The sequence below is a fragment of the Papilio machaon genome, chromosome 3, assembly GCF_912999745.1.
Source record: "Papilio machaon chromosome 3, ilPapMach1.1, whole genome shotgun sequence".
NCBI classification, from domain to species: domain Eukaryota; kingdom Metazoa; phylum Arthropoda; class Insecta; order Lepidoptera; family Papilionidae; genus Papilio; species Papilio machaon.
This window is the reverse complement of record NC_059988.1, coordinates 8,232,234-8,251,962: the sequence shown is the minus strand read 5'-3', so window position 1 is coordinate 8,251,962 and position 19,729 is coordinate 8,232,234. Positions and strand designations below refer to the sequence as shown.

General features: G+C 43.0%; 1 protein-coding gene across 1 annotated transcript in view; it reads right to left on the bottom strand.

The window, feature by feature from the left end:
* LOC106719549 (protein purity of essence) overlaps positions 1-19,729 on the bottom strand; it is a 32,697-nt gene that overhangs the window by 7,975 nt on the left and 4,993 nt on the right. The window contains exons 13-70 of the mRNA XM_045686334.1: positions 19,489-19,654; positions 19,061-19,245; positions 18,661-18,817; positions 18,401-18,504; positions 18,072-18,215; positions 17,721-17,936; positions 17,212-17,399; positions 16,666-16,846; positions 16,424-16,529; positions 16,188-16,341; positions 15,803-16,028; positions 15,470-15,688; positions 15,144-15,314; positions 14,915-15,060; positions 14,613-14,752; positions 14,264-14,459; positions 14,103-14,155; positions 13,715-13,853; positions 12,165-12,326; positions 11,764-11,912; positions 11,569-11,675; positions 11,006-11,220; positions 10,738-10,892; positions 10,406-10,618; positions 10,052-10,216; positions 9,750-9,944; positions 9,420-9,604; positions 9,173-9,334; positions 8,954-9,086; positions 8,667-8,869; positions 8,352-8,588; positions 7,997-8,147; positions 7,766-7,899; positions 7,536-7,691; positions 7,365-7,451; positions 6,996-7,247; positions 6,698-6,878; positions 6,390-6,622; positions 6,167-6,314; positions 5,740-5,901; positions 5,463-5,628; positions 5,166-5,335; positions 4,911-4,985; positions 4,542-4,711; positions 4,136-4,397; positions 3,813-4,022; positions 3,642-3,740; positions 3,383-3,542; positions 3,138-3,303; positions 2,826-3,047; positions 2,588-2,704; positions 2,398-2,501; positions 1,877-2,021; positions 1,553-1,744; positions 810-984; positions 583-717; positions 341-440; positions 41-260 (exon numbers count right to left, since the gene is read on the bottom strand). Of these exons, the coding sequence (XP_045542290.1) occupies positions 41-260; positions 341-440; positions 583-717; positions 810-984; positions 1,553-1,744; positions 1,877-2,021; positions 2,398-2,501; positions 2,588-2,704; positions 2,826-3,047; positions 3,138-3,303; positions 3,383-3,542; positions 3,642-3,740; positions 3,813-4,022; positions 4,136-4,397; positions 4,542-4,711; positions 4,911-4,985; positions 5,166-5,335; positions 5,463-5,628; positions 5,740-5,901; positions 6,167-6,314; positions 6,390-6,622; positions 6,698-6,878; positions 6,996-7,247; positions 7,365-7,451; positions 7,536-7,691; positions 7,766-7,899; positions 7,997-8,147; positions 8,352-8,588; positions 8,667-8,869; positions 8,954-9,086; positions 9,173-9,334; positions 9,420-9,604; positions 9,750-9,944; positions 10,052-10,216; positions 10,406-10,618; positions 10,738-10,892; positions 11,006-11,220; positions 11,569-11,675; positions 11,764-11,912; positions 12,165-12,326; positions 13,715-13,853; positions 14,103-14,155; positions 14,264-14,459; positions 14,613-14,752; positions 14,915-15,060; positions 15,144-15,314; positions 15,470-15,688; positions 15,803-16,028; positions 16,188-16,341; positions 16,424-16,529; positions 16,666-16,846; positions 17,212-17,399; positions 17,721-17,936; positions 18,072-18,215; positions 18,401-18,504; positions 18,661-18,817; positions 19,061-19,245; positions 19,489-19,654 (9,564 nt within the window). The remainder of the gene's footprint in view (positions 1-40; positions 261-340; positions 441-582; positions 718-809; positions 985-1,552; positions 1,745-1,876; positions 2,022-2,397; positions 2,502-2,587; positions 2,705-2,825; positions 3,048-3,137; positions 3,304-3,382; positions 3,543-3,641; positions 3,741-3,812; positions 4,023-4,135; positions 4,398-4,541; positions 4,712-4,910; positions 4,986-5,165; positions 5,336-5,462; positions 5,629-5,739; positions 5,902-6,166; positions 6,315-6,389; positions 6,623-6,697; positions 6,879-6,995; positions 7,248-7,364; positions 7,452-7,535; positions 7,692-7,765; positions 7,900-7,996; positions 8,148-8,351; positions 8,589-8,666; positions 8,870-8,953; positions 9,087-9,172; positions 9,335-9,419; positions 9,605-9,749; positions 9,945-10,051; positions 10,217-10,405; positions 10,619-10,737; positions 10,893-11,005; positions 11,221-11,568; positions 11,676-11,763; positions 11,913-12,164; positions 12,327-13,714; positions 13,854-14,102; positions 14,156-14,263; positions 14,460-14,612; positions 14,753-14,914; positions 15,061-15,143; positions 15,315-15,469; positions 15,689-15,802; positions 16,029-16,187; positions 16,342-16,423; positions 16,530-16,665; positions 16,847-17,211; positions 17,400-17,720; positions 17,937-18,071; positions 18,216-18,400; positions 18,505-18,660; positions 18,818-19,060; positions 19,246-19,488; positions 19,655-19,729) is intronic.

The window sequence follows — 19,729 nt, the reverse complement described above, 5'->3', positions numbered from 1 at the left end:
ACGCCTCACATCAGATTCATTTTGTACAAGTGTTGTGTACCTCTAGCACAGGCTTGTTGGCGACAAGTTGTCTGTAGACACGGTCTGCCTTGTCGAGCAACGCGCCGATGCTCTGCACCATCTTCTTACGCTCCTCGTCGCTCTCGATGGTATCAACAGCACAGCACGGCTGCGCGGTCAGCGTGTAGTCGAACTTCGCGTATTTGCAGAAACCGCACGCGTGGCATAAGAATGGATCCTTTTCGTCGTAGTTTATGGCCCTATCAAAGAAAATAATCTTTATTCATTTTGTTTTTATTAGAAAGTGTTATATTTAAAAGTGATGGTTGTGAGAACTGACCGACACTTGTGACACTGGAAAACGTTCTCGCCGCAGTTGGCGCAAACGCCGGGGTTCGCCGGCACCGACTGAGAACAACGCGGACATTGTAGCGATTCTCCTGCGGAATAAAAATATTATTTTTATAATGTGTTTTTTTTTATATACAATTATGTATTGGAAATTTTACAGTATATACAACTTTGAGAGAAGGCAAAAGGTCAAGTATAAATGTTTTTTAATACAATTTATAATATTCTTACCGGTAGCTTGTTGATTTTCATAGAAGTCCGCGTACTCCATCATGAGGTTGCAGGCAACGATGGGCAGCGGGAAGTCAACACGAACTTCAGACTGGCCGGACTGTAGCTGTACTCGCTTCGCCTTATGCCACATTCCTACAAATATAACAGTTTAAATAAAAATTATATTTTTACTTGAATTCGTCATTTGATGTTGGTGACTTTGTAATAATACAATGTGATCTCACCTGGTTTGTTCTTGAGTTCTTGCACTGCCTGTACGGTGCGGTTGTTGTAGTAGAAGTTGATGGCGCGCACCATCTTGCCGCGCTTGATGTCGCTGATGCGCAGCGCGATGCGGCTGATGGTGTGGCTGTTCACCAGCTTCACGATCTGCGTCGTCGTCGTGAACTTCGAGTCCATCTGCATCCAGTCACGCGGTTAGCTCTTATTTGATATGTGCAAGGACCTTACGCGACGCTTGTTATCAACCATTTCGAGATCGGGTGTTGGTTGTAGTTAACAATTTCATTATAGATCCAATGTTAAATTAAATGTTAAGACATTAAATGACAATTTCTTTTTTCATTATTTATTATTTAACGAAAAAAGAAAACTTTTACCTTTATGGTTTTAATATCCGTAAAATATTAAATAAAAGCAAAATTTTTACAAGTTAAGCACAATAGTTACTTACAAAAAAAATCAAAAAATTATAACTATCGCTACTAAACACAAATTGTAAGATATTTTCTACCAACCAGTACAAACATCAAACAACATACAAAGATGTGATTGCTATGTTACTCTACAATACACTGGGAAGCCACAACTTATTTATATTTTACTCCATATCTTCTTTTTATTGTGATTTTTTGATTCTTACTTTTTTTAATGAAAACATACAGTACAGAAATATTAATTGGTGCACTACACTACACTACATGACAATCTACAACGTAGGTGAATATCTGCGGTTGTCTCCACATACCTTAATAGTGGGCAGCTTGATGGTGACCATGGGGACCTCGGGGTTGTTGCACACGAGGCAAGGCTCCGACTCGAGGTAGTAGCCGTCCAGCTCCACGTAAGTACCCAGGGCTGCGTACAGCGCTGCGTTGCCGTGCGACGACAGCAACTCGTTCTGACGACGTAGAAGTTCCACCGCACTGCGTAGGTACTTCTAAACATAGAAAATAATACGTTAAAAACATAATTTCGACTCTATTTTGTGAAAGAGAATGTAAGGGGTGACATTAATACAAGTATCACTACAGTGAAGTTCTGTGGTAATATGGGTAGTGTGTGAACATACCTCTGTCTCAATGTTGGGCGTCTTCAGTGTAAAGTATCCGAGCAGATCGACAAACTGCGCCGATTTGCGCCCGTACTGCGGCAGCGTAGGCCACAGCGCCCACAGCAACGACACTATCGACGCTTGCTCTGTTTGTGGAGAATTGCTAAACAAAAAAATAAAATATAATAATGAAGTACGGAAATAAAAAAAACTTGAGAGGTCTCAAGGGACACCCGGATGGAACGAAGTTCCTTTCGATTAATTAGTGAAGGAACCAATGTTTATTCTATGAATAAAAAACTTAAGTCTTTAACGTTTTTTAACAAGAAGTACAATTTATTTCTATGAATTTTCGTTATATATTGTCACGTCGTTGCCATGGTGAAGTAGCGCTCATTCGTCGTTAACATACTTACTATAGCAAAAAAGTGTCGTGACAACTTTTTGTAAGAATTTTTTCCGTCTAGCCCCCTTTCACAACGCGCGATAAGGAACTTCGTTCCAATAAAATCGCTTAAAAAAGAATAAAAGTGACTTACTTGTAAATAGCTAGTAGTAGAGCGTGGGCTTGCCAACGAACTGCCGTCGAATTCGTTTCAAGTAAGAAAGCTTTGATGAACATTCTTAATTCATCATGGTTGACCTTTTAACAAATATGATATTGTAGTCATACAAATATAAAATGCTTAAACTTAAAATAGAATTTTAACAATGTCCCGATTCATTTACCTGTTTTATAATTTGTTGGACCAGTATCGGCACCTTCTGCTCCTGGAATTTGGAGCCATCGGACACAAATGCGTCGCTGTCTGCGCTACGTTCGCGTTCTGGCCAGTCCGCAGACGGCTAATACAAGAGATTTGTATTAAAATCACTATATCGCATATATGTTACATTGAAATGTAGATCTGTGAGTTTACACCACAATAGTCAGAGCAGTAGTATGGAGCTATAGGGGGGATAGTACCTTGGTTTCGTGTGGCGGCAGGGGCGGGGTGAGGGAGCGCGTGGGGGCGGGGGCGGGCGCGGGCAGACAGAGCGCGGCCTGCAGCAGCTGCAGCACGGTGGGCGCGACGTGCGGGTGCACGCGCCGCGCCACTGTCAGTAACCATGGCAACGCGCTGCGCCGCTCCGTCGCGCACGTGTGTTGCCAGTTGCCAGTGCGCGCGCTCACTATTTCCGCGCATGCCTAAAACCATGGAAATATTCAAAATGCTTGAGACATACACTTTTTTATCAACATAAACAAGAAGTGAAGTTTTCGAGTGAGCGTCAGTACCTTAAGATGGTCCATGAGCTGCACGAGCTTGTCGTACGCGGGATCGGGTGTGGAGAGCAGCGCGCGCGCAGCGTTTAAGTGCGTGTCCAGCGCGTGCACGTCGCGCAGCTGTCGGTAGCGCTCGCGCGTGCCGCATAGCAGCAGTAGCAGCTTGCGCACTTGTTTCCTATTAAATAAAAAAAAATGTGTGTTTAATAAATGCACAGTTAAATATATCCTGACTAAAACATTTGTGTGACGCGAACCTCAGTGGCGTCTGTGGGTTCATCATGTACTCGCAAAGCAGCGTACGCCAGCGCGTGTCGAAGTTGGCAGGGTCGCAGTGCTTATGGATCTGGCACGGCAGTCGCAGCGCCATTTCCATCAGCAGCTGCGGGTAGTTGTCAAACACGTCCAGCGCATGGCCTGGGACAAACACACGTAAAGATAAAATATGTATATTGGTACCGAAAAATTGATATTAATTAAATCGTTTCCTTGTAACTACGATGATTCTATACTCACTCTTGACATATTCCTTTACAAAGAAGGGCTGCATATCAGGCAATGGTTGGGGTGGTTGTGGTTTGAGTAGCTGTTGCCCAGGTGTTGCTGCACCTGTATCTATACAAAATAAACACTTTATTAGAAACACAAATGCAATTATAAAAGACTTATTGCACAACATATACATACTGGTTGTCTTCTCCTTCCAGTAGGGCAGCAGAGCAGCCAGCACGTTGTAGCAGTGTCGGGGCGCACCGGCGCGCACTAGCGCCGCGGCCGTGAGACGCGACACGTGCGCAGCGGCCGCGGCGCCCGTTACCTCTGCGCGCGCATTGGCATTGCCCCCGACCGACGCACCAGCACCTGCACCGCACGTCTTCCACCGCGCCATAAGCACACCTACACAAAGACTTACCATATTAACAACAGCTTCACCTCCATCTCCTAATTATTTCTGCAATGATTACGATTTAAATATAAGTTAATGTGCTATAACATAATACTGTACTAACTCAGTAGTCGCATAATGACAAGCTGCAGCTCTCGTCGGTTGGTGCGCTCATGTACGGGTGGCGCGTTCTCTGGCGCCTCCAACTCCGACACGAGCTGCTCGAGTCTATTGATGGCGAGCTGCAGTTCGCGTCGCTCCCCGCGCTCTCCCACTTCCTCGTTCTGGATATCCAGCTCCGAGACTAGCAGGTCGAGTAGACGATCTAATACTACGCGGTCTCCTTCCACTGTAGAGTCTAGGTCGCCGGCTAACATTAGAACAACCTACAAACAAAAAGACCCGATATTTTAAGTGGCAATAGGGAATGACCTTGAAAGGAATTAAGTAACTTTAGATACGCTTATTCTAAAACGTCCCAGTTGAGAGGTTTGCTTATAATTATGAATATAGTTAGAAAGAAGCGCGACCTGTACGAATGGTATTGCCCTCACGCCGGGCAGCGTGCGCAGTGTGGGCAACGCATCGAGCGCGGCGGTGAGCAATGACAGACGCAATGCGTGCAGCTTGCGAGCTTCGCTCTCTGCCTCCGCCGTGCGCGATGAAGACGCCACCGGCTGCGCACTCGACGTCGATGGACCTGCTGAGACACGAACAACAAAATATATATTATGTTTGTACATATTTGACAAAACAAAAAAGTTTAAAATGACTGTAAAATACATAAGCGCTACGGTGAATAAATAACTAAATGACGTAGGAAGATAAATAAATGTTTCAAATGATTTCTAGGTTACCGACCATCGAAAATCGTATACGGTTTTTAACGTCATACTAGCCTGGCATAGCCACGGGGGCGGCGATGATGGCATTAGCAGCCATCGTGCCCGTAGTGGGAACAGACACCATTTCGCCTAAAACATTTCGCTTTTTCAACACTTCTGTAGCGAAACTCCACAAAAGCGTAAATAAATGAAAACATAAACGCACTTTATAACATCTTACAGAACACAACACACACTTAGTAGAGCAAAAACGGTATCTATGATGCATTTACAAAATGTCAAAGTTTAATTTAATAAGAAAATATTTACCATATCCGCTGGAGCGACCGGAAACGCCGCCGATACTGTCTGCGCCGGAGCCGCCGCTATCTGAGGCAGAAGCGGCAGAGGCGGCCGAGCCCGCGGAGCCTGGCGGTTCGGCGGGCGATGTGCGCAGCGTGCTGCCGTCTGTCGCCGCAGTACTGCCCTCGTCGTCAGATCTATAAAAATCACTTACGTGTTACAATTATCTCAAGAAGACGCAGCCTTTTGCAGATGGACGGAGGAGGGGATGTATAGAAAAAGAACATTAGATGATTAATGCCGTGCAGACAGAATGTGACGTACCCTGTGGGCGAGGCGGCAACGTCGCTGAAGCCGGGCGCGGGTGGAGGCGGCGCTGAGGGCGCGGGGGGCGCGCGGCGTGGCTGCTCCTGCAGTGATAGCGCGATGGCCAGCTGCACCATCGTCTCGTCATCCGCGTCCGCCGGGATGTCCAGGAGCGCCTCCAGACCTACCACAATACCACACTACATTACAACCAGTTGTTACAAAAATACTCATGAACAAATCAAACTGGGTTAAGTACATATTATGAACATGTATATGCAACGAGTACTACTACCTCCATCGGGCGCGAGCAGGACCATAGGTTCGAGCGCGTCGTCGACATCCATGAATTGGTTCTCCTGTTGATCATCGCGCGCGGTGCTCACGTCAGATTCCGAGGCTGCAGCCTCTGCGGTCGAGACGGCAGCCGGTGCTGGTGCTACTGAGGATCCAGCACCTAAATATTAAACAATACACATAAGAAAAATGAAAACAATAAAGCGAAGGAATTTGTCACTTAGGCAATCTTAATATTTGTCAATGTCTTTACTTCGTTTTGTTTGAAAGAACAAAAACAGAGGCACTACAAATTCCATACATCCTCCATGTATATCTTATTTGTCTTTTTAATTGTAGTTTAGCCTATGGTTTAGGGATTTGATTGGAATCCTGCATAGAGGAGTGCTTGGTCTTTACTTAGTTCCATTCTAAAAAAAAAATACCTGGTGTATTGGGCGGTGAAGGTATGTACACGCGCCGTCTCTTGATTCGAGGTCGCAACACTCTCATAAGAGCCGCCTTAGTGCCGAAGCTTATGATTTGATCTTCCGCTAGCAGCAGCGATAGGTAGATTTGATTACCAAAGTCGATCTAAAAAATCGTAATGAATTATTTTATATTTATACTAGAATTAAAATAAACATAATAGAAGTAAATGATACTGACTGCATCATTGTCTGCGTGCAACTGGAATGCATGCAGTATGTCAGCGAGGGCGTGCAGCGTGTGGTCAGCATGACGTAGGCCGTGGGTCAGCACGCCGCCGGGTCCGGGCGGTGCGCGCACACTCGCCAGTCGCCACAGCACGCTGCACAGCATCGCGCATAGATGTGGGGTCCCGCTCGCACCCTCGCTCTTACTTTCGATGTAGTCGCCCTTCCATAACGCTGACCAATCGCCTAACCAAAAATCAGTAATTGTTATTAGGAACATTTAGTAAGGGTCACTTCTACTTTCTTATTGAATAAACCTACCATTTTCTGGTTTGCGAGGCGTGGGCGGAGTGAACTTGACAAGATGCTGCGGCCGGGCGACGGCCACGCCGCGAGCTAGCAACACAAGCCGGAAGTACGCCTCGGGGTCGATGTTACGTGCGTCTGCGGTGTCGCGCAGGTCGCATAGTGCGGTGCACACGTACTTCAGGATCGCTTGGTCCTGGAAATTCAGTAGAAAATAATTTCACGTCTTTCACTACTTTAGAGGTACTAAACCAAACAATTTATAATATTGAATGTTTCTTAATTGTTATAAAAATTTTGCATAATTAGTCACCTTGAATTGGTGGTATTGTGACTGATAGATAGCTCGCAGCAGACACTGTGCGCGTGCATGCAAGTGCGCTGACGCAGGTGCGCAGAGCAGCTTCCTGGCGGCCTCAGCGCCGGCCTCTGCTCCCGCCTCACTGGTAGCGGCGGCTGCAGCAACGGCCGGAGCGCCCGCTGCCAGCTCGAGAGTCTCCAGAGCCGCGCACGCCAGACGCTCCAGCGAGCTCGGCTTCCAAATACCATTCACGGCATCGCCCTCCTACACAAATAAACATGTATAAATTAAACTACAATGTAAATATCTATTTTCTTTTTTTAAACCTTCACATAAAAACAATAAAAACAAAGAAAAAAAAGATTAAAAAGTCATTCTTACCTGAGCAATCTTGCTTGTAGATGGACAAGCTGATGCATCTTCGTTTTCTTCGGGCCATCCGAATTGTTCCTTGTTCTTTCCATAAACCTAAAAAATATATTTTTTTACATTTAAACATGACACATTGTGCGAAGAAAAATTATAAACTGAACAAGTTGTTAAATATTTTACCTTTACAGAGTCAACCATGGTGACACCATCGGGATCTTGTGATGGTCCAAAGTTGATGACAAGTTTCTTATCCGACTGCAAGGATTCTTCGCGGGTTAGAGGAATATCGAACCATCGGTTTCGAACAACCACTGTAGAGATCGTTCTGCCGTACACCTGTAAGCAATGTTATTTTTAAATTGCATATAATTTTAAATTGAGTCTTGCCTTATATGAAAATTAAACACTACCTCTACATAAGATGGTGTCCGGGCGACGTCCTGAGTGCCTAGCAACACTCTGATGCCGCAAATGACCATGTTGGGATCCGAGTTGATCACTTCCATTGAGAATCCACTCATTTTAGTAGATACGACGTAGAGACCTATAAAATATAGTTCAATATTAGTTTTCAAAACACAACGTGAAAAAAAAAACGAAGTTTATTATACAATTATATGGCATTTGTGTTTCATACTTACTGGTAGTATTGAGGCGATTCTTTATTTGTGCCGTATTATAAACTTGCAGTAGATCGTTACCGCCAAACTCGATGTCTGTCATCGCGACGCAGTGCTCAAAGAAATCGATCGGGAATTGAGGACCGCCGTTCGAATTCGATTTCGTTGCAGCCTAAATAAACAGAAAACAATTCAATTCAACTCCGTCATTGAAATACACACAATTAAACCTTTCTATTGATAATAGTATGCTTTTTATTTTGATTCTACTCAAGAAGCATTCGCACTAAAAGTAATTAATCGTTTTTATTTTCAGTTAACGGTTTAAGACGATTGCTTAATCATGTGTCCGTGTTCAAATATTGATATAAAAGACCTGTTGCGCCTTGTTCTTGTTGTGAGCTAGAGCACGCGGGCGGCGACGCGGCGCATGTGTGGGCTGTATGGCGGGCGAGAGCCAGTAGCCGGTGTGCTCCGCGCTGGCCGCGTACATGCGCAGGCTGCCGTCCTCACACAGCAAGATGAGTGTGCTCTTCTGCTCGCCGCCGCCTCCGCCACCGCACCAGTGACGCACCGCCACCATGTCTGTTATCTTCGCTTTAGCTGGTACCACCTGCATAAAACACAGTCTAGTTATAACTCTTTGCTTAGTTGGAGAGATCACACACAGTCTTGCAACTTTAAAACACACCTTAATTTCTTGCACGTAAATGGTAGTTGGTGTGAGCATGAGAACGACGGGATTGTTAGATGCCTGCATGACCGCGGTGACGAGGCCCGGATGTCCGGGCACCTCGGCCCACTGGCACAACGACTGCACGCCACTTTGCTTGCCGCTGCGTCCGCCGCCTTCCTTCTGAGTCGCCGTCGTCGACAGCGTTATCATTGCTGTGCCTACAAATTACATCTCAATACAGCTGGTTCGAATAACAAATATAATTAAACTTTAAAGTAATCATCGTTTTTTCAATTACTCACGTTTGACACTTTCTTCTACCGTGTTGAGAGGAGCGAGGAAGCTCTTGCCTTGCGCATATGAGAAGAACAACATTTTAAGGGTATGAGAGTAGTAAATCGAAACACCTCCACCACCAACTAAGCCTGCTACATCCTGTGTAATAAAACAGACAATATTATCATCCAGTACTAATTATTTGATCTAAATTTTGCTAAATATATTACGTAATTAAACTCTACTTGTATTTCAGGATGAAGAACTTCAAGCGTGTTAGTGACGTAGAAGGTGCCGAGCGTGGCGCGCGACTCCTCGCTCATTGGCTGCCAGTAGATATGTCCGGCGGAGCTCATACACAGCATGTGCATTACGTCTTCTTGGTTCACGAAAGTTACATCGCGCACCTGTAATATTGTTGGGTCAAACAATTTTCCAAACAAAAAAGAAAAAAAAAATCACAGATTTATAATAGTTAAATAAAATATTTACCTTTCCACTTGGTACTAAGAAATGGTGCATTGGATTATTTAGGTCCTTGCTGAGATCGAAGATTTTAACGAAATCGGATGTTACAAGTGCAAGTTGTGTCTGTGATCCAGGCAGCCAAATAGCCTTGATTACGTAGTTATTTCCTTCCAAGCCGGTGTTCAATACGAGGTGATCGGCTACGGCACCTAGAAAAAAAATTTATATAATTTACTAATCTAAGCGTGTAAATTATAACTAGTACTCACTATGTAGGCAACTTTTACTATAAATATTATACGATTTTTTCTACTTTCGTATAATATTATTGTTTTTAATCCGTTATAGAATTACCTCCGCTGTTGAAAGTGAGCACGTGGCACTCCTTGAGGCCGCACACGGCGAGCAGGTCTTCGTTCCAGGCGTTACCACTCAGGCTGAGGACAGTGAACGGTATAGGTGCTGATGACAACCGGGTCAGCGTCAGCTTGTGCTTAGATGAATCCGCTTGCTTTAGCAGCGCAGACAGTTGCAAAACGGTGATTTTTCCTGTTAATAATATTCTAGGATAAAAAAATTCAATTTCTGGAAATCGTTAGAAGTATTTATTATTTTTGGACTCTTTGAGTTCATAGGTTGCCTAGTTCTATGTGTACCTTTTTCATGCGAGACGGCGAGGTGTTGTCGGCGGCCATGCGGCGAGGCGAGGCAGCACATGGCCACGCGGCGTAGCTTGTGCGCCGACATCAACTGCCGGATTGTCTGCCCGTTCTCGCCCGTGTACGTCATGCGAACATTCTCAAACGCACCTTCTTGAGATCCTGCAAATTATTTATGATGCTTTACAATTGTACTTAGTATGTTTTTTTTTATAATTTTCAATAAATGTATTTAATTTCAAATTCAAAATATAAGTCTTAAAGCATAGTAAAAAATATCATAAAAAGAGTTATTGTAGAATAGAAAGTTAAATTATAATTTAATATAGCTTTTGAACATGCAAGATTTACCTAGCGTAGGCAGCATTAGCGTGTCGGTGTGTACGAAGCGCTTGACGCCGAGGTGTAGTTGAGCGAGTGCGCGCTGCGCTCGACCGTGCGCACCTACAGCCGCGCCGCGCTCGCATGCTGCGCGCACCGGCCCCGCCAGCACGCTCAGCAACTTCTTCACGCGCTCCATGCAGGCGCCCCATGCGCCATAAGACAACAAGTATGAACGACAACCTGCAACATTACAACACTTGGATAAATTCACCGAGGTACGGACTTCGTAGACTATTTTTGTAGTATATTTGCTTATTTTCACTGTATATGCTGGATGACTAATGTGCTGAAGGAGGTACCTTGTATGTTAGCGGCGAGTGCGGGGCGGCGGGAGGGGGCGAGATAAGCGGGCGGCGTGGGGCTTGAGGGTAAACGACGCAGCGAGGACGCCGGCGGACTGTCGTCGGACCGACCACCGCCCAGCGTCACGGAGCGCTTTACCAGCGCTTGACAACTGTATAATAACAAATCATTATTACATTTTATTCGCTTTTAAAGAACAAACAGAAAATATGTATCAACATTAAACTGACATTCATTGCACATAATACATGTAGATACACTGACCTGGAATCAGGCTTGGCGCCGCAATCGCAGAAGAAGTTGCCGAACTTGGCGTAGGAGACGTCGTGACCGCGGTGGCAGACGCGCGCGCACACGGTGCACACACCGACGCCGTCCACCATCTTGCAGGTGTGGCAGTGGTACCAGTGCTGGTTCATGAACTCGCGCTGCGTCACCGTGAACGTGCACAGCTTATACTGCAACATCGCGTCCTCGTCCTGTACCGTCGCTTATTTTATTTATCAACAAAAACAACATCTATGAATGCTTCAACTAATATAAATTATGATGATTTTGTTGATGAATAATTTTATTAGAATCCAAAAAAGAAATGTTTTTTGCTTTAAAACGAAACTTATAAATATGCGATCAGAAAAAAATTAACAAATAAAAAAAAAAACTAAAAATGCATAGAAGAATGATGTACACATAAACAACATTTAGTAGATTATAATTACATTACAATTGTCATCTTAATTTCAGAATTAAATGAAGGTATTTTATTATAATGGTATTACTAAATGTTTACCTCCACGAATGATGAGTTACGTAGAAGCAACACTTACTGAATCGTCGGCGCTGGTATCTTCCTCATCGTTCTGGTCGTCGGGATATTCTAAGTCGAAACCTAGGTCATAGGGAGATTCCCACGAAGGACTAACAGAACGCCAAGCTACGAGAGACAAATATTTCATACAGCATATCAGAAAAATGTAAGTAAAAGTGTAAATATCAAAGGTGAAAGTTAAAACTTTTGTTACCTTGTGGTGGTGACGTGTTAATAGCATGAAGAGCGTCTGCGAGATACGATAACAAAACGCATGCAGACTCGATCTGTGATGCGACGGCGCCTTCCATCTGTCCTTCTTCCAGCTTCTCTAGTACATCGGGGCTGCTAAGATTATCCACGCTGCAAAACAAATAGAAGCATTGTACATTTATTTACGACCAGTGCTTAAATAATAATAATAAAATTGATGTACCCCCAGCATTAAATAATGCTGGGGGTACATCAATTTTATTATTTATCTTCTGTGTCAGAACAAACAATACTTTTGGTAGTCTTTTATCCACTATGTTCAGGCTACCAGAAAGTGGTTTGAGTACAAAAAATAAGGAGGGAAAATGGTGTGACTAAGTGTGTAGGATTTTTAGTACTGACCATGCTGCAAGCCAGCCGACGGCTGCGGGGAAGAGCAGACGGTGGTCGGCACCAGCGTGCGCGTCCGCCAGCCGGCACAGCTCGCGCAGCAGCACGGGCGCGCACCCCTCGCCGCACACGCTCACCAGCGCGCACAGCACACGCTCGCTCACCTCCTCGCTACTGTTAACATCCAGTTACCTTTATCATCATTGTTTTATAAGACAATACTTTAATATTAAGTGATTCTTGAAAGGTGCAATACCACGACCACACAGAAGACAGGCGTGAAGTGGAAGTAATTCCGCGTTTCGTCTGATGAGTGTGGTACCGGAGGCCTAATTTTAGTCCTCTTTCCTTTCCCACCCTTTTCTTATTAGGAAAGGATGGGAAGGGGAAGTGGATTTGGCGGAAGAGGGGACGCATAGGAAGGAGAAATATCCTCTTTCAGTGCGTCCCTTTCTCCGTTGATTGAAGGTAGGCAACGCATCTGCATTTGTAGATGTCTATGGGCAACGGTCGGTCTCGCTATTACGGCGAATACAGGTGGCCGTTTGCTCGTTTGCCACCTTATTAAATAAAAAAAAAATAAAAAAAGGTGTAATCTTTTTATGTAATATTTGTCATTTCCAGTGTTAGAAAATGTTACATATTTGAGTGTATTAAGAACTATCATCGTAATGGAAACAGAACGTTAACAGGAAATAAAAGAAGACACATATCACCGTTGCCCGTTGTTAGAACTTCAATGGCAAGAAAACAATACAATTTTCAAGCACCTAGATTATACAACCTACTTAACCAAAAACACAATGTTTATAATTTAAACTACTATAAAATGAAACAACATGCAAAAAATTGGCTAAACAACCTAGACTACAGAGATTGTGAAAATCTTATAAGTATTGAAGAGTGAGAACTTAAAATGAAATAGAAAAAAAAAAAACATATTACAAATGTCTCATAATAAAAAAAAAAAAAAAAAAAAGTAGTTGCTAATTTATCTATTGTTATCTATCTATCTATAGTTATACGCACATCTGACATATTCATAGGGATACATTCACACACCAACATTCCCACACACACGCACACTCAAACATACACAACACACACGCACGCACACACACACACACACACGCACCAATCTAAAACACACGTATGCAAAAAAAAAAAAAAAAATCGAAAATAAGTTAGTTATATCTTTCATTTTAATTTTTTGTTTTTTTTTTTTGAAAATCATATATATCAATAATTGTTTTCTTTTCTTTTATAACTAAATGTAAAATTAATTTAATGATGATGATAATGGGGGAAGGGATTGGCTCCTGAAACACAGGGCTTTGCCCTAGTTCTGGAACCAAGGCTTCCACATAATTGTGTATAATGAGTGTTACAATAAAGCAGTTATTATTATTATTATTATTATTTCCATACGCTTACATCACCAAACTCTGAAGCTTTTTCTATTATTTACTTTTAACGCAATAGTCACATAACATTTGCAATTTGTGGCATGTCAAGTCAAACTACATATATTCTGATTAAATAAGACAAATTAATATTCTGACCAATGTGTGACGATATGTTTGCAGAGCGCGGAGAGGAGCGCGGCGTTGTCGTTGGCGGCGTCTGCGAGCTGCGCCGGCGCGGGCTCGGCCACTGCGACACCCGCACTGTCCTTGCTGCCATCCGACCAGCTGCAGCTCTCTGTTACATATTGTACTTCATTATACACATGCACTTATATTTTAATTAAAAAAAAATATTTGTGTAGGGTTTTTAACTATTTTACTGATGTGTTAAAGACAAACTATTATAGATTTTAGACATTTTAGCGTTTTTTAAGTTCCCGCGAGTCGCTGAAGACACAAATTTAGGTATGGCAAAATGCGGGGGAATGGCATTGCGCAGCGTGCCGATGATTTGAGCCGCCAAGATACCTGAAAAGAACAATACCTGAGTTTGCTGATTGTTGAGCTGTATCTGATTGGGCTCTTGGTGCTGGAGATCTGTAAGAAATTAATAATGAACTTAAAATAATTTTAATATGAAATGAATGTACATCTTTTTTTCCTTTACCGTCTTTTCAATAAAATAATGTACAATTAAACACGTACGGTGTATCAAAGACTGGCAGGTCTGTGTCGCTGCGCTGTGCGGGCTCACTGTCTGCGCGGAACACGCTGCGGAGGGCGTTACGGAACGCCAAAGAGGCGGGGTTACCGTCCGGCGCGCTCGATGTGGGCGTGGCCAGCTCCGCCTCTGTGGGCGTACCGTTGGCCGTGCCCGACGTGCCGTTTGATGTTGATGAACCTGTGTAAACATTTTACTAGAGAACCTTAGAGAATCATGTTCTTGATAGAAGTTTCCGCATGTTTGAGTATACTGGTATTGCTTTTTTCTAGGCTAGAAAAGGTAGTTTTAAACTACTCAACGTCAGTACACAATACTAAGTTATTTACGTACCAGTAGTTGTCAAACAAATGTGTGATAGCAGGTTGGCCAATTTCTGTTGATCGGCCATGCCAATAGATTTGCACACGGAGACGCAGAGAGCAGGGTTCAGTTCAGATATGTCACAGCATGCGAATATCTTGATAAACAACCTGGAAAAGGTCAACAATAAAAAAGTATGAAATGATGGTACAAAACCTAATCTCTTAAGTCGATTCAGTCTTTCTATACTGGTTATGGTCATCATGTAGATTCCGTGACCCATTTACTAAACCGCTCGAAAATTTATCATAGAACTGAAATTAATTACTCACTTGATAACTCTTTCCGTGTATGGGCTCCTAGCATTAGGAGCGGTCAATAGTATTTTGCCGAGACTGCATTCGTTATCTTCGCTAAAAACTACCTCGTACGCTTTCCGTCCAGCCATTCGATCTAAGATTTTCTCCCAATATTTGACCTGAAAATACCAAATCATTGTTTTTAATAAAAGGCATTTATTTTCTATATAGTCAATTTTTTTACAAGTTGACAAAGTTTTACCATATAACGTAGCGTCTTTTCGGTGGAAGGCTGCAAGTGTTCAACCAGTACAGTATATGTGGTCTTCAAAAAGTGTTCGTGTCTCAGTTGCTCTGCGGTTAGAGTTTGCGGCACCAAGGTATTTAGGGTCGCTCTCAGCGGCTCCGATAAAAACTCTAATCTTCCATCGGCCTGTTGAGAAAAATGCAATTCCAAACAGTAAAATAACAGCCAATAATGTTTTAATTACACTGACAAAAGATTAATTAACATGTAAGGGCTAGAATTTTTTCATGGGTTTATATCAGATACTTGATTTCTATTCCCAAATATCATAAAGGTCTTACCAAAGCGGGTATGATCAAATCGATGGCCTTTTTGGAAAGGCCGGCGTTATCTGCAAGCTTGGGCGCGCCGAAGTCAAGCAGCTTGGCGGCGGAGTAGGCAAGCATCATGAGCGACGTGCCAATGGAGTACTTGCTGCTGCCACTGATCAGCTCGCAGTGCGACGACACCAAGTTCAATACCGCACTCTCGGATGGGATAATATGGGACGCATAGAAAGCCTGACAATTACAAACATATTTACATTAATAATATATATTTGATCTATTAGACAACAATCTCAGTTCTCAGCTAGATTAGATCCAAGTAAGAGGGTTATACATGTGAATGCTCACCAGATTAAGGCATGTGAGTGGTGGTGGTGTGGCAAGTCGTTCCAATATGGCGACAGTGGCAGGCGGCAGGTGTGGGCGGAGCCAGGCGCAGAGCGCGGGCGCACCTTCTGTAGCGGCAGTCGGCCCGCCCGCGCAGCACACCGCCAGTCGCGCCGCGTTCACAGCGCGCTCCGATGAGTCGTTAGCCGGTTCCAATACGTTCTCTAATTCGGCTCCTGCGCTTAGTCTACAAACACCAACAAAAAAGTTTCTAAATGTCTGCAGTAATCATTCCGTAAATGGTAGAAAAGAAACACCATTAAAAACTAAGAAAATTAAAATTGTTTTAAATCGATATGTTCTAAAATATATAGAATAGATTATTTTTTATTATATCGAAACTTACCGGCAACAATCTAAAATAGTGGCTAGCAGGTCCAAAAGGTTTGGCATAAACTGGTGCGCCTCTGCAGCGGACGTGGTGTCAGCTAGGCACACTTTGAGCCTCACCAACGCAGCATCGCACGATATCACGTCGAGAAGAGATGGTAAACCACTCGCTGCAAGTAAAATATAAATTTAAATTATCTCTTAAACATTCTTTTGTATTTAACAGTAATAATGATACTAGTTACTACTTACGAGTGATGTTTTGTTTCAAATGTTTGATAGTTTCCGAGGCGAGCCAAGCCGTGTACTTTATATTATCGCACGATGCACTCACACCGGCTAACAAATTTTCTGCATACTGAAAAAAACATTAATTTTTATTTAATTTTTAATTCATTTAATTTTCTATATTAAAAATCAACCTTTATTTTACAAAACAAAATTACAAAACAGCCTAGATTTCTTTAAAGACCATTGTGGCAAGTAAAACGAACCTGTGTGTACATCCCTTGCTTCACCAGGGCGTCTTTGAGCCAGGGGTTGAAGACCTTCTTGTTGTCGGCGCGCGGGGCCCAAATGACCGCGTGCAGAGGAAGCGGGGAGGGCAGCTCCGCCTTCGTGCCCGCCTGCAATTTATCCATGTGCGGCGTGGCGGGGGGCATACTGATCACCAATCTGTTAAGTTTAAAAAAAAATTGCATTAATTTAAATAACAACAAGCGCTTTTCTTTGCACAAAAACAAATAAATCCTACTTACTATTGAAGACTACACGTATTAATTTTAAAAATGTAAGAAACAAAAAATGTGAGCCGTCATGGGACGCCTGGCAGATGTGAAACATCGTGTGTGTACAAGTAATATGCATAAAATATTAAATTAAATAAATAATAATAATAACGATAATGATAATAATATAGCTATCATGGCTATCAGTATAGCTTGGCGACCCGTCGCCACGGCAAGCGTCGCCACGCCAACAATTCGGTTTACAAGTGATCCTATAGATGTTTCACATCAAAAAGATGATATGAATGATACCTCCATGCTGTCTGGAAGCAGTAGTGTGCGGCGGCGAGTGCGGCGGGGGCGGCGCGGTTCTGCGGGTTGTCGCAGATGCACGCCGCGTTCAGCAGCGCCAGGAGCGCGTCCAGCAGTAGCGGGTACTTCAGCTTGTGAGGCGTACCCAGCACGAAGTTGCACGCCAAACCGTCGAATTTCGGATTCTCCTAAAATATCGCATTTAAAGTTATAACTTTTCAAAGCATCCCTCATGGTTGTCCTATTCAGATGGTTGAAAAGTTCCTGTTCATGTTTTGTTCCTTGTACCGCGTGAAGGCAAGAAGTGGTTGATTGAGAAAGGTGGGTTGGGGAGGGGGGATGAAATGATGCAGAAATTATTACAATAAATGGTTGTTAAATAAACTGATATGGAGACAAAATGTAATTATGATATAACCATAATATCTCAAGTTGCGAGTTCTTTAGCACATGTGCGGTGTAATTATTCCGTGTATATAATATGAAACATCAAAAAGAGGACAATTTACCTGATTATTAATCTCTGCGCTGGTCAAGGCATAGAACTTTGGCCTCATAGAGGACTCGTCTTGCGAGTAACACCTATACGCCGCCTCTATGTAAGGCACCTCGCAGTATATACGAGACTTGATCTGACCATTGTCCGTGGTCGTTTTAGCGCCGTTAATTGACGACTCAGCGTTTGGCTCGGCCAGGCCGGGAGATATTACAAGGTTCCATTCAATCTAAAAACCAAATAAAACAATAAAAATTTTATAGCATTTTTTTAACTTCAAATTTAACGATTAACTTAGGCTTTTGGAAGCTTCAATAGTGTTAAAGTTTCCAATGGCTTGTAGTTTTTTTTAAACAATAATAACCTGTTGCAGCAGAGTTTGCGGCGCATCATACAGGTGTCGCATCAGGTACTCCAGCAGCAGCATCAGTCGAGTGGTCAGCATGAGCTGGTGCGGCGCCAACGACATCGCTCGCTTCCTATCACTTATTGCCAATGTTTCCACAACCTAGAAAAATCAACATATATGTAATACACTCTAAAGACTACATTGTTTTTTATTTTGCATTTAAATCTTACAGTGAGAGAGTGAGAAATATCTATATCTGCTTATAATAGGAATATACCAAACCAATTTTAGAATATTATATTTTTATCGCTTTAAGTCGCGTTAAACAACGGTTTACTACTTACTTTTATAATAGCATTGGAGGTCATAAGTAGAACAGATTTTTTCTGCATCAGCGTCAATGAGTGGAAAAGGTAGACCAATAGTTGAGCATGTTCAACATTCAAATCTGAAAATAATACATTTTAATTGGTCAATACAGTTTATGGCTACATATCTTATAATAGTTTAGTTGGGAAGAATACAGAAATATTCTAATAATTAAATATTAGCCCTAATCAATTAGTATACGGTACTTTAAAATTACAAAAATGTTAAGCATTACCTTCATAATCATGATCCTGCGAGGGCTGCGACTGCAGCGCGCACTCCTGCAGCGTGTTGACGATCTTGTGCCACATCACCAGGATGCTGTTCTCGCGCTCTGCTGCTGATTTACTCAAGATCATGCTGCCCAGCAGTTTTACCACGCGAGGACCAACCTAAACAATCACACAACAATAAAATATTTATCCAATATATCTCATAAAATCTTTAGAATTTTACATTAAAAAAACCTCTCTAGATTCTGTCCCTCATAGCTGAGGATCGTGGTCAGCATCAGAACACTATGAGTTTGAGTTCTCAGTTATTTAATGATTACTAAGGGCATCCTTCAGTGTAGATTTCTCATACTTGGTATGCACTAAAGATCCGAGTTTGATCAATCTTTCTACTATGTATACCTGTAGTGGTGTGATGTTGGCACGCTCGGCGCCAGCTCCGCCAGCAGCGAGCTGCTGGTGCAGGGCGGGCTGCAGCGCGGCGAAGGCAGGAGCACCGCTCAGGTTGTGCAGATAGCGCACCAGCGCCGCACTGAACGACGCGTATAGACCGCCTAGACGTGTGCCAAAGCACGAAGATATTGTGCCTGCACACCACATTTATATTACTTAAAAAAATATTCGCAATAGTCAGCGGCTTCCACTTTAAGCATATAGAAAATAAAAATAAAAAACTTGACTGAGTCGTTTGTGTGTTTTTCTGTGTTGTTGCATCTCTTGATGAATAGTCATAACCTCTTGAGAATTTACTGTACATCACAATAGTGTTGTGAGCGATAGTATGTCAACTCTGAGACATGTTTCATTGGTGTATGTCCGTCTGTACGTACCGGTGTCAGTGCGAGCAGTCTCCCTATCGAGGTCTTTAGCGAGTGCGGCGAGCAGTGCCTGGTGCGCCTCGTGAAGCTGGAGCGCGCCGCTACCCAGTCTTTCCGCGCCTTCGCTCATCATCTCTGCGTTCAACAAAGTGAAAACCTCCGTCGCTAGCGTTATGTACTGTAACAAATAAAAAAAATATATTACATTATATACTTCGTGTATATAGTATGTATGATATTATACTAAATGCAT